Below are 13,590 nucleotides of genomic sequence, written 5' to 3' on the forward strand. Positions count from 1 at the left end.
TTCAGTTTTAATTGTTTTCAACAATTAAGTAGTTCTTTGTTGTGGCGTAAACATTAGCAACAAGTTGCACTGCATGCTGACGTTAGCATTTAGCATCAAGTCCAGCTCATTTGCTGCAGACATCTGGATTTCATCTAGTTTTATTCTCCATCACTGCATCTGATTTGCAGGGTAAAATATATGCAGCACATATATTTTTCCCCTTAATAATTTTCATAGTAATAGGAGAAATGTTAGTCCCTAAATTCAATGCTTTGTGATTCAAGCGATAGATAATCTTTCATCTCTCAGTAGAGACAAAATAAGGATTCAAAAGTCTATTAATCCCAAAGAACAGCTCTATTCTTGCTAAATAAATACATGTTTAACTAAACTGAGGAAAATTATTTTTAATATTGGGTCTTTTTTTTGTTTTGTTTATAAAAAAACAGAAAACAATGGACTTGTATTTGCCCAACTGTCTGGTCTGTATAACTTTTACATCTTATACTTGCTGGTAGATATAAAGGAGCTGCAGTAAATTGCTTCAGCATTAATGAAGACTTAATAAACCAATGATTACTGCTCAGCTAAAGCACAAGGATATTCACTCTTTAATGTTTTATGAATCCTGTGTGAAGAGTGATGCCTGAAGTCTGAACAAGCTGAACCTGATTGACACCTGGAGTAAAAATAGCTGTCAAGGAGCATTTGGAGGCACAAATCATTGACAGGAATTTCTTTCTCTTGGATTCCTTGACTCCTTTCATATGTGCAGCGTGCAGTATCCTGTAACTTTTAGTTTAATCCCTCTGCAGAATATTTGCTGTCCTCCTGTTTGATCCAATCCTTTTTATACAATGGAGCTAAAACCCATTGCTTTGATTTATTGCTGATGACTGCAATCAGACTGTTTAGCATGAATGATCTCTATGGCGATTTAATGAATAGCAGTGATTCTTCATGACCTGCTGCATCCCAGTTTTGATTTGTAAAACCAGTACCAGTATTGTCTGTCAGAAGCACAACCTTCCATCGCTGCAGGTCAGTAGAGATCCCAGAAAAGGCATTAAGGCCAAAGGTATTGACATTTAATCCTCGGACACAACTGCACGTTTACAGTGTGAAGAAACTGTTTCATTAGATTAGACAGCCCCAATCTAAAGCAGTAAGGCAGCCAAAGGAGACGTCTGATACAAACTAAGCACACTTTTCTTGTCTGTTTACTTTGTGGATTCATTTAGACATTGCAGCATAACTGGATGTTGGATGTTTATTTTTTCATTTTTTTGCATGTGCATGATGGTCATGTTGCACATTTATTTTTTATTTAAGTCCCAGAATAAATTTGGTTTGTCTCACCGTCACGATCAGTCAGCAAACGTTGCATGAAACCTGTCACTGGCAGATATTTTTTAATGGCCAATGACTTCAGCTTCGCTGGCCTGCTGATTTTCCACCAGTACAGATCAAGTTATTAATCTATGGAAGCAGATTCCTGCTCCTTGTAAAATAAAAATATTGTCAAAGTATCTCATAACCATGAGCTTTAAAGTCATTATGAGATCAAAAGTCATAAGATGTAAAGTCATTATTGTAAGATCAGAAGTCATAATTATGAGATAAAAAAGTCATTTTTATGAGATAAAAAGGTATTATGTGAAATAAAAGGTTATTATGAAATAAAAATTGTAAATTATGACATTTAAAGTCATTATGAGAAATAATCATTATGGGAAATAAAAGGTTATTACTGAGGGATAAAACGTCCTTTATAAGATTAAAAAAAAGTCACAATTATGAGATTTTAATTTAAAATCGTGAGATAAAATTATAATTAATTTTATCTAATAACTTTAAAAAAAAACACTTTCTATCTCATAATCATGCATTTAAATCTCATAATTATGAGATACTGTCAATATTTTTAGTTTAGAAGTTGTGAGAGTGGGCTTCCATATTAGTCTACCTCTAAAAGTTGTAAAAAGGTTGGATTGTGTGAAAAAAAAATACAAAAAAAAAAAAAACCAAACAAATGATTGCTTGTCACTTGCTGCAGATATTGAGCATCAGTCCTGGTTCACATGGCACCAGTGATGCAGAATAGCACCTGTAATAAAACTTTTTACTGTTGCATGTCAAGGTTCCCGTCTTTGTAGGCACATGGGTTTGATCCATTTCACATATAACAGAATTAAACAAGGTTGGTTTGCCTTGTAAATCTATGAGTCTGTGGTTGGGTGAACTGACTTGTATGTTTCCAACAACAGGTAACTTTGTGTTTAATGAAAATCAAGCCTTTGGAAAAGTGGTTGAGCAACCCATGGAAATACATGTTAATTCTTTCTCCCTGTCTTTAAAATGTTGAGCCCCTAACAGCCGATGACAGTCTGAGCTATTTCTGCTGAAGCAGGTGTGTGTGATTAAAAAGTGCCTGCAAACCATTCCTATGCTTTTCACTGGCGTTCATGTATAGGCTATAAAGTTTATATTAAGGCCTTGAAAGCCTCCAAAAATAATCATACCTGAACAACAGTGACACAAAGGCGTTACTTAGTCTGAGCCAAGCTGTATGGTTGGAGGTGAATGTGGAGAAACGTTGTGACATTGTTCAGCCAATTAACAAAGAGGGAGCTCCATTATGTAAAGCTTTGTAGAAGGTTTACTTTATTCCATCGCCTCAGTAAAGACGGTGGTATGTGTGTTGCTGAGAAAAGGCTTTAATTTAAATTATGTGCTTTTCATTTGCCTCTAAAACTGCTCTGTAACGTTTAATGCCCTTCAATTGTCATGTTGATGTCAGTGATGTTTTTATGATGAAAATGTGATAAATAAGGCTGTTATCATGGATCATTGTGGATTTACTGAATAAACACTACATTTAGTAAATAACTATATTTTATGAAAAGATCACTATCACTACTATGTTGCTAAGAGACCTCTATATAGACCTGGAAAAGATGATGAAGCCACTTCTTGTCAAACTTTCCACCAATCAGTGAGCCTAAATTGACGGTAATGTCCAATCAGGAGCAGCCAGTGAGCAAAAAGCTCTGAGTTTAAATGATTAAGCAAATTAAGCAAATGAGGCAAGATTACTTGGTGCAGTTGGTGCATGGAAAATTATGAAAAATATGAACACAGCTTCAGAATTTGTAGAAATTTACAGATTGCCTTAAAGAGATATATTTATTGTATTCTGTGAATTGAAAGGGTCCTTTTTATTCACCCTTCAACCTCAGCTTTTCTCTGCTTACCAGCAGGTTTTTGTAGTTGGAGAACCTTCATCAACACAGAAGGTTCAGCATGTGGAACTGGTTGATGGAGAGGAACAAGGCCAATCTTCTTACGAGCAACAGGAAAAGAATGTGCCTAAGGAGGCGAAAAAACAACGGCATAGGCCGAACAAGGCAGAAGGCAAGAAGAAATATGAAACAATATGGACCAATCTTGCCGTGTTGCATATATATGGGTATGTAATCATTTCTCTGTGTCCTGAAATATCTTGAACAAGCATGCGTGTGTCAGGTGTTCATCCTTTAGCTTTAGAGGACTTTGCCACATCTGCTCAGCATGTCTGCCAACAGTGACACATTAGAGAGACGGTTTATAAGATTCACTGCAAGTGTTTGATTGCTCAGTGATCTTTAATGTTAATAAATGCTTCACAGTATGGAAACCCTCTTTGCCCAATTAGAAATAGAAAACCATGGAAAAAGTAATAGGAAAAAAAGATCTATCACATATGCTCTCTGATTGATAACTAGATCTAGTAAGAGCAGATCTGTTGCAGCTGTATGTTATGATAAGTGTACCCATTTGAGGAGAAACTGGCTCAAGATAAAAGTATCTCACTTTCTAAAAAATGCCAGCTGAGGCATGTCGTGAATTGTTAAGTAATGATTATGTTAGAAAAATAACCGTTTTCAAAATAGAATCAGGCATAATGACTCTTATTTCACATCATTATATCAGAGCGGAGGAAAAGAAGCCCAGTACAGGCTCTGGAGAAGACAAGAAAAGACTGGAACCAGAAGCCAAGAGCAAGATGAAAGCAGAATTGCCCGGGCTCTCTTCACCTGGACGCCTGTCCTTCCAGAAAATGTAAGTTTTCTGATTTATCAGTCCTGTTTTAGAATCTGAAAATACTACAAAATTGTTAGGAGAGTAGACATAGAGGTGATGTCTAATGGAAGAACAATAATACTTGACAACATGGTGGCTGTCCTCACTGATGTCAAGCTGAAAAAGACAAAACAAATTACTCAAACTGTTGGAACTCTTCTGTCAGTATCCAGCATGTTTGGCTTGGACTGTCAGGACCACCAGGATGAACACTTGTGCTGCAATGGGGCTTCATGCAAACTGTTGGACAGGCAATGGCATTAATGGATGGCATTGCAGATGTTATTTTGAACCAAACACATAATGACTCCTATTCCAAATCATTATATCAGAGCAGAGGAAAAGAGGCCCACTAAGGGCTCTGGAGAAGAGAAGAAAAGACTGGATTCAGGAGCCAAGAGCAAGACAAAACCAGAACTGCCTGGGCCTTCTTCATCTGGACGCCTGTCCTTCCAGAAAATGTAGTTTTCTGATTTATCAAGTCTACATTAGAATCTGCAGATGCAACCAAACTGTTGAGAGAGCAAACATTGAGGTTCCTTCACCATTTGTTTAATAGAAGAACAATATTACTAATAAGAGATGATCCAGTGGCTGTCCTCCCTGATGCCTTGCATGTTTGACATTGTGAGCTTACTCTGAAAAATCAGATGAATAAGTGGAATCAAGCCAACGTTTATGAATCATTGGAAACTGGTGAAACTCCTCTGTCAGTGAGGTAAAGATGTTTAGAAGAAGAGATGATCTCAACCTCTTCAAATAGCTCCAACAAAGGCTGGATGTTAGCCGGTTAGCTTCAGACTGAGTTTAGCACGTTTGGCTTTCAGTACCAGCAGGATCGTGCTGCGTGCAAGAATGGCTTAGATGTCTTACTTTTTCTTACTTTCCATATCCTCTTTATTTCAAAGAATACTATCCTGCAGTTATATAGGATGGTCTCATTTGTTTTGGTCTAACATAAGTAGGGCTGGGTTTAAAAAATCGATTTATTGATTTTAATCGATTCAAAGGAAAAAATATACAATATCAATTTATAAAACTTGGAGATGAATTTTGTTTTTATGTCATTTCCGGTAACGTGACCCTACTCTCGTGCGACTTACCTAGAGTATGTACTTACCAAGGCTCGGCGAGATCTTAGCATATACACACACACATCTGGTTTCCTGTGTTTCCTCCATCCAGTCAGCTTCTCTTACCGACATAATGTCACATTCAGATGTTTTCATTCACCAGTGTAGATTACATTCATCTATAAAGTCTGCAGTGTATTACTGCTCAGCTTAGCGGCAAATGCATACACTCATATTAGCAGCTAATGCTAACAAGCACCACTGTGTTCCACAATAGGAGTGATGTCACCACGCACATATGTACTTTGAAAATAAATCTGACACGGCCATTTAAATTCACATTTCCTCTAGAACAGGTTTACATGTACTCATTTTATCAAAGAGTAAACAGTCTGATTCTATTTATCAGGTTTACATGGCGGCATGTCATAGCTGTTCTCTGTGTCCACAGCAGCGAGCACACACACACACACACATGCACGTGCATGCACAAACAGGTTTCTGTTAGGAGACAGAGTGCACGCGTCGGAAAACACGTCAAAACGAGAGTTTTCTAGATTCTCTCAGGCAGGTGGAGATCGAAGCATCTTGCTCCAGCAAGAAGCAGATGGAGTATTTCTCCTGCTCCAGTGTTACGCCGTTAGTGTCATGGTTGTCATGGCAACGCACACAGCCGACGAAGCTGAGTACCGTCATTGAAGGTATTGTTGTGTTATGAGTTGAAATGGATCCAGTATTCTTTGTAAGTTTTAACACTAGAAGTCCCAGGAATTTTGATGTCTCCCTAAAGTCCCAGAGAAGGGTCGAAAGACCTTTAGTCCAAACTGACGACTCTGCTGGCAAAAATTAGCATCTCTTCATTTGTAAATGCAGCCATTACCTGAGGAATGCACCCATTGCATCCAGCCCCTCCTTGTTACCTTGAAACGTCTGGTAAATTCTGTGGCAGTGGGGGATGGTGGGCTGAGGGGGATAAATAGTAGCTAGCTTCACCTCGAACAAATAGAAGGAAGCAAAATGCAGAGGCGGCTTACAACTCAGCAGGCATTGGACCTGATCCTCAGCGATACAAACCCTTGTGACTCAGATGGAGAAGAGATACAAATTCAGCTGGATTCGGACTCTGACTCTGAGCAGTCTTCAGGTAAGATTTGAAACTATTATTGAACTTTTTGGTATGACAAATTTCTTTCTTTCTGCTTTGTCCTGTACTGTGAGTTGCAACACTGGAATTTCTCCATTTTGGTACAAATAAAGGATTTTTTTAATCTTATTTCCAAAACATCCTATTTTCGTCCTCTGAAATTGTGAAATTGTTTACCTTGCAGATGATGAGACTGCTCCACTGCCAGAAAAGAGGGCTCGGTTGGGAAGTGAGAGGACAGAGATGGCTAAAGATGGCACAGTGTGGCATGAAGAACAGCTGGGGACATGTCTCAATTTCACCCCAATAGAACCATACGGCACAGATGGAGAGCCAACTGCTAAGGCCAGAAGAAGTATCCGGACTCGTCTTCAAAGCTTCTTCTGTTTTATAACACTTGAAATGCTTCGTAGCATTCAAGAATGGACCATTCAGCATGCACGGCAAAAGGAGCAGGCAGATTGGTTCATGAACCTCCCAGAACTAATGGCATTTATTGCAATTATTATCTTGCGGGGGGTGAAGAAAGTTCCATCACTACGTGACAATTGGTCAGCAGAGCTGGGAAACCCACGAATCATTGCTACTATGGCCCGAAAGCGCTTCCAAAACATCATGCAACACCTACGCTTTGATAACATGTTCACACGCAGTGAGCGAGTGGAGACAAATAAGTTTGCTGCAATTTCTAATCTGTGGGAATCTTTTGTCAATAACTGCATCAGATCTTATAACCCTGGTCGACACATCACTATTGATGAACAGCTTTTCCCGACAAAGACTCGCTGCAGTTTTCTGCAGTACATTGCAACAAAACCGGACAAATTTGGCATTAAGTTTTGGCTGGCTTGTGACTTGAAATCAAAGTACATTTGCAATATCCTGCCATATCTTGGCAAGGACCCCAGTCGTCCCAGTGGAGAGAGACTCTCTGAGAGTGTAGTGATGAGGCTGATGGAGCCGTTCATGGATAAGGGCAGAACTGTAACAACAGACAATTTTTTTACATCGCTGTCCCTTGCGCAACGACTGCTTAGCCGGAAAACCACCATCCTTGGCACAGTCAACAAGATTCGCCGGGAAATTCCTCAGTCAACTAGACTGAAGGACCACACTAAATTCACCACTCGAGTGTTTTCCACCACTGGTGCAACACTCACAGTATATGCGCCGAAACGGAAAAAGACTGTCTATCTTCTCAGCAGCATGCACAATGTGGTTGAGACTGAGAATACCACCAAAAGGAAGCCAAACACTGTCACACAATACAACACCACAAAGTGTGGTGTGGATGTGATGGACCAGATGGTGCGGGAGTACAGCGTGCGTGCAGGAACACGGAGATGGCCAGTCGCCGTGTTCTACAACATGATCGACATGGCGGCACGGAACGCTCATGTTCTTCATAAGGAATGCACCGGAGTGCAGGAGAGAAGAGTGGACTTCCTGGTTGAGCTCGCGAAAGAGTTGGCCAACTCTCATGTGAGTCAGAAGAAGGCACATAAGGAGCAACTGCTTCAGCAGCAACCTCCCACACCTAGCCCTGGGAAAAGGGCAAAATGTCAGGTCAACCATCGATGCAAGAACAATTGCGCAACTGTAAGATGTGTTGACTGCTACAAATACACATGTGGCAAATGCAGGATGGAGATACCATGGAAGTGCCAAGCATGTTTGGACTTAGCACAGACGGACTGCTGAAAGAGCAGAAAAGCCATTCACACAAGGGCATGCCACTGTAGCCTTGTGTAAATATTTGTGAAATTGTTTCATTACTTGCATTATTTTAACTGTTTTGTTGTTTTTTTTATGACAAAAATAAAAAGCATTGGAAAAAATTCACAGTTGTTCTTTTATATCTTTGTCATGTTGACATTTATGCCCTCTTGACTTAGACACTAATGCTTCTGGATATTTTACTCACAGACCCTGCCTGTACCACCACAATCAAAAAATGTTCATTTTAAATATTCAAAATTGTTCATTGCTTGGGCTTTTTGGACATATGAACATTGGGTTAGAAAGTTTGAAAAATTGGTAAAAAATTCTGAAAAATTTGTATTTTTTCATTTGTATGAAAAGAGGAGAGCTGGACCTTTTAAAGTGATTTTTTAAAAAAATATGAATTCATCATTTTGTCATATCATTCTAAATTGTTTGCTTTTTTATTGAAGGCCCACAATGATTATCTTTTTTTTTTTCTTCTAAAAGCACACAAATGTGTCGAGGAGGTATATATCATATATCATATCAAATATATTTTTAATTATTTGAAATATACTAGAATGCAGGAAAACCTTTCTGAATCTGTTTGAGGTCTACTCCAATCTCATACTCAGGGGACCAAGCAGTGTCTCAAGCCAAGCTTTGGGCAAAAGTTGACAGTCCAGTTTCAAGAGTCTACAGTGTCTCCCCTAAGTATGCGCCCTCCTGGGGTGTGCCAGTAATTGACTCGTCTACAAACAAAAGAAGCTGTTCACAGCTTAAGACAGGATTTTAGCTAAAATCCTACTGGTCAATCGACCCATCTCTGGGTTGTAAAGGTAGAAAGGTCAATTGACCCCTCTCTGGGACTTCTAGTGTTAATAACATCAAGAAGTTTTCTGAGATCTGAAGGTTAAGAATATTTAGAGCGACTCCCCTTAAATGTCTTCATGACATTTAAAAAGTTTTTTCTGTCCTGAGGGTTTTTCCTTTTCTGTTTTTTTTTTCTTCATCAGCATTTCTGGCTCTGAATCTGGTGGAAAGACTGTATTGTTCTGGTATTTAAAAAATGCATGTAGATGTGTGAGATCAGATTATTACAGTTATCTAATTACTCCCAGATAACTGATTTTGATTGTCAAGTAAATGCAGTCAGTTTTTTTTTTTAATAAAAGAAATAGTTATCTGAGAACATCTTTAATATTCAAGGAAATTAGGTGGTAAGATCCATAACTCCCTCCCCATTACGCTTCGTACTCTCTGGTCAACTGGTCATCACTGTCTGTCCGCAGACTCTTCCACTGGTATGTCTTCATTTACAATCCATCCTTGGGTGGCTGTCATCATACAGTATTTATCCTCCTACCTGCTATTACACAGAACAGTCACAACCTGCGCTCCCAGGATTTTATTACCTTCAGCTCGTTCGTCTTTTATTTCTTCTTCAGCTTGGAACAGGATACAGCAGGATCTAAAGCGGCCCACCTTGATCCCATAAGGGGAATTTATTCTGAGGGGCCTGGAGACAGCTCTCTGAACTGCTCTTGTTTTAGTGTGTTCTTTTTTAGCATGAAACCTTTTTTTGCCTTTATTTTAATTCTAATTTATATCCTGTATTGTTAGAGCTGTCTAACTGTATCTGAATTTTGTTTAGTCTGTCTAAAATAGGTGTCTCATGTAAATAAGACTGTATGTCTCAACAGGACCACCTGTGTAAATAAAATTTTAATTAAAAATAACAAAAATAAAATAGCAGATCAATTCAGAAATCTTGGTGTCATTTTGGACTCTGAGCTAAATTTTAACATCAATATTAAAGCAGGAACCAAATCAGCCTTTTACCACCTGAAGAATATGTGTAGAATAAGGGGACTAATGATTTAGAAAAACTTTTATTGTACAGGTCTCTCTAAAAAAACAAAAAACAAAAAAAAAAAAGACACTAAGACGATTGCAACTAATCCACATGCTGCAGCTTCTTCAGAAAGACCAGAATAAGGGTACATATCATCACTACATTGATTTTAAACTGTCTCTGCTGGTGTACAAGGTTCTGAATGGTTCTGGTCCATGATACAGATCTGATCTGCTGGTGAGCCTCCAAGACCTCTAAGATCATCTTGGTCAAATTTATTTTGTATCCTGAGAGTTCAAACTCATTATTTAGTTTTTCTGCTCCTGTTATCTGGAACAAACTACCAGAAAACCTGAAGTCTGTTCCAAACCCGAGCTCTGATTAATCTGGTCTGAAAACTTTTCTTATTTTTGTTTTTAATTAAGATAGGCGCCTGAGGATGATGTATTTCCTGTTCACAGCAGTTTGTATCATATGTTACTCACTGTATGGATCCTCTTGCCTGCTTCTTCTGGTCTTGTGCTGCACATTGGATTGCCTTGTGTATTAAAAATTGTCTATAAATTTGTTATTAGGACTTGTTGCTTTAAATGTAAGCCCTCTAAGCTGTTTGGTTTTAAATATATATTAGATCAAATATCTCAGCTTGTAAATGATATACTGAATGTGAGAAAATAGAATACTGAGTCATTAATTATTTGTTTATTGCAGAGTTTTTAGTAATGTGTACACGATTTTAACACCAACAGGAAGAGCTGAATGTTGCTTTACCAACAGTAACATCTGTAGCTGCTTGCTAACATCGTACTCAACCTGAACTTATGGGATGTGCCTTTCTTTTCCTGGCATCTACAGCTCTTCAGCTGTCTTCATTCTTCAACCTGCCAGTGTTTACAGGCAATTTGTGTAATTAAAAAAAACTGCTTTTCGCTGATTGCGTTATTTTCTGGTCATAATTTACACGTTCAAGCTGTAAGGACTCTTTGGTGAACTCACTCATACACACACATCACCTCCAACCAGGCAGGGCTCTGTAGATCTGGCAGATTTGCTTCAGTGTTTATCAAACTGCATCTTGGAAAACACTTATATCAGCTTATTCAATCTGATAATACGCTCCCCTGGAAATGCTATTTGTATGTAGATACATGGGAACTGCCTCTCAGTGGTCCCATTTGAACGCGTACCAAATTTCATTGCTCCACAGTGCCCAATTTTCATGATAGAAGCGGCCCATGCAACTTTAAAAAGCCATCTGCATTTCTGGTTGCATCAATAGCTTTGCAAGAGTCTTTGTTCTGTGTTTGATTACAGCTCCAGTCCTCCTGTGACATTATTCCAGTCTTTATTTTCCTGCTGCTCAGACTCTGCGGAAGTTCAAGCTTGAAACTTAAATTTCAGAATCATTAACAGGTCTTCTTGTGTGGGATGGCCAGGCTGTTTATCCATTGACATTTCAGATAAAAAGATGACATATTTGTCCTCTTTGCCTGGGTATACAGCATGATGTATCCCACACTAACATAATTATGTTATTATCTGTAGAAAAAAACCTGCTCTTTTCTTCAGGAAGACCTCAGCAGAAGCCATGCATGTGGAACCCTTCAGTGAAAGCTCTTCTGAGAGTGAGGAGGAGGAAGAACAGCCCGAGCGCCGTCCAGAGAGTGACACAGACTTGCCCTCTGAATACTGGCAAATCCAGAAACTGGTGAAGTACCTGAAGGTATGAACAAGTCACCCTGCACACTTTTGTTTGCCCCCTTGGATGGATTACATCCTAAAAATTGTGCAAGCTGTACTACTGCAGGCAGAGGCAGGTCACGTTAGGCAGGAAACAGTAAAGTCCAGGATTTTTCTGTCATCTGTACAAGAACTTTGATGGTGACCTAAATCAGATGGCAATTTTCTAGTTCTTCCAGAGAACTGCAAGCTGTGGAAAATAACATTTGGTCATGGATGCAGATGGGCAGTCAGATTCACCAGAGATAATTATCCTATCACATCATCCCCCATATGTGTTTAGCATCAGTCATACTGAGGGAGAAATGGAGCTACAATAGAGACACATGTTTTGTAACTTTTTTCTCCACGTTTGAAACTGTAACAAGTACAGGTAAAGATCAAATCCATAAGTATAGATCAATTCTGCAGGCCAGAAAATACAGGTTTGAAAATACGAGTACATTTAATAAGTCAGATATCCGGCATGTAGAGTTTTTGCTGTGAAAAATCAAGGTTGAGCTGCAGCTTAGACCGATGCTGGACCTCACACATGATAAAACAGAGACGATGAATTGCTGTGAACACGCTGCGGTACGTCAGTTTTGTTGGTGGGATTGAAGTTAAGTTAGTGTAGCCTGGTTTTTATTGGTTATTTACACCGCATATTTTCTCTGCCCACAGGTGGGAGTGTGCTCACCTGCGTGTGTGGCACACGTGTCTGTGGAGGAGAATTGTAAACATACGACAACGCACAGAAATGACATGCTATCATTTAAATCAGATAAATAACATTAGGTCGTTCTGTCTGTCTGACGTGTTGGTTTGTGGAAACTCAAAGGCTTCTTACTGAAGATGGAAAAAACATGCCTCTGCTTTTGGCTAATTCTGCTAATGGTTCTTAAGTGTTTTATTTATCTATAAACTGACTCACCTTTAGGGAGCAATGATGGTCGTGCTGGCCTTGGTCAGCTTCCTTTGTTATTGGTTAGAGATTAGAGAATTTGTAGTACTTGAAGATTTGTGCCTGTACTCACTGTTACAGTTTCAAATAGGAAGATGCAAGAAAAACTATGACCCTGTCCTGTCTCTGTAGACAGGATGTGAGATGAAACAAAGAGCAGGTCAAAGCTTTGTTAGAAGATGCTAACTGAGGTGCTTGGCTGAGTTTGTAGATTCTCATTTTCTGACACAGTCCTGTTTGGTTGCAAATCAAGCCAAGGCAGAAGAGAAAGTTCTGTCTGACAGCAGCAGCTGCATGCATGGTCTGCCCATACCGCAGGAGCACGCCTCTGATAGATCTGACAGCACATATGGTGAATATTAATGTGTCAAAACATGCAGGAGAAAAAAGGGAAGGCAGAAACGCCAATGACCCAGACTAGCTGAGGATATTGCTCTCACTACTTGACTTCAGGAATTACCCAGCCCCCCTTAGTGGTCCCTGTTATCCATTTATCTGGAGACAACCTTTCAGACAGATTATATTAGAACACCTTGCAGACCTTTTCTTATTATCTCTTTTATTAAACAGCAGAAATACTCTGAATTTGGGATGTGCATTCAATTAAATTGTCTTAATTGATCATCGGGGGAATTATCAATCGATTTACGATTAATCATTAATATTTTTATAGTGTGTTTCCTCATTGAGATCTTTGTTACAAGATGGACTCTGTGGCAGTTAAATGGGATTCATTCAGTGTTTACCCTTGAAAATATACTCTTAAGCAGCAGAGCTGACAGCTAGCAGCCCATGCTCATAAACACAACCGACCCTCTTGTTGCCTTCAAAATAATAATAATAATATAAAAAAACCAAAACAATCATATTAAACAATAAATTATACAACATATACAACTTATACAAAAATGGTTAGGTCTGACAGGTTTTGCCAAATGTGACACAAAACTATTAAAAAGAAAGGCACAGTTAAAAGAGGGTGAGAGAGAGATCAGCGTACCTATCAATGAATTAACAAAGTTTCATT

The 13,590-nt window shown here is 38.9% G+C and overlaps 1 protein-coding gene across 7 annotated transcripts in view; it reads left to right on the forward strand.

Moving 5' to 3' along the window:
• The window catches only part of odad2 (outer dynein arm docking complex subunit 2), a 68,090-nt gene that overhangs the window by 12,975 nt on the left and 41,525 nt on the right, over window positions 1–13,590 (forward strand). For 2 of the 7 annotated variants that reach the window (XM_041969082.1, XM_041969084.1), the window contains exons 8-11: window positions 3,240–3,451; window positions 3,955–4,083; window positions 4,437–4,565; window positions 11,450–11,603. In XM_041969082.1, coding sequence (XP_041825016.1) covers window positions 3,240–3,451; window positions 3,955–4,083; window positions 4,437–4,565; window positions 11,450–11,603 — 624 coding nt within the window. Of the gene's footprint in view, window positions 1–3,239; window positions 3,452–3,954; window positions 4,084–4,436; window positions 4,566–4,760; window positions 4,823–11,449; window positions 11,604–13,590 lie in introns of those variants that run through there. The other 5 variants (XM_041969083.1, XM_041969085.1, XM_041969086.1 and 2 more) reach the window with 5 other exon arrangements.

The sequence above is a fragment of the Melanotaenia boesemani genome, chromosome 18 (genome assembly GCF_017639745.1).
Source record: "Melanotaenia boesemani isolate fMelBoe1 chromosome 18, fMelBoe1.pri, whole genome shotgun sequence".
NCBI classification, from domain to species: Eukaryota; Metazoa; Chordata; class Actinopteri; order Atheriniformes; family Melanotaeniidae; genus Melanotaenia; species Melanotaenia boesemani.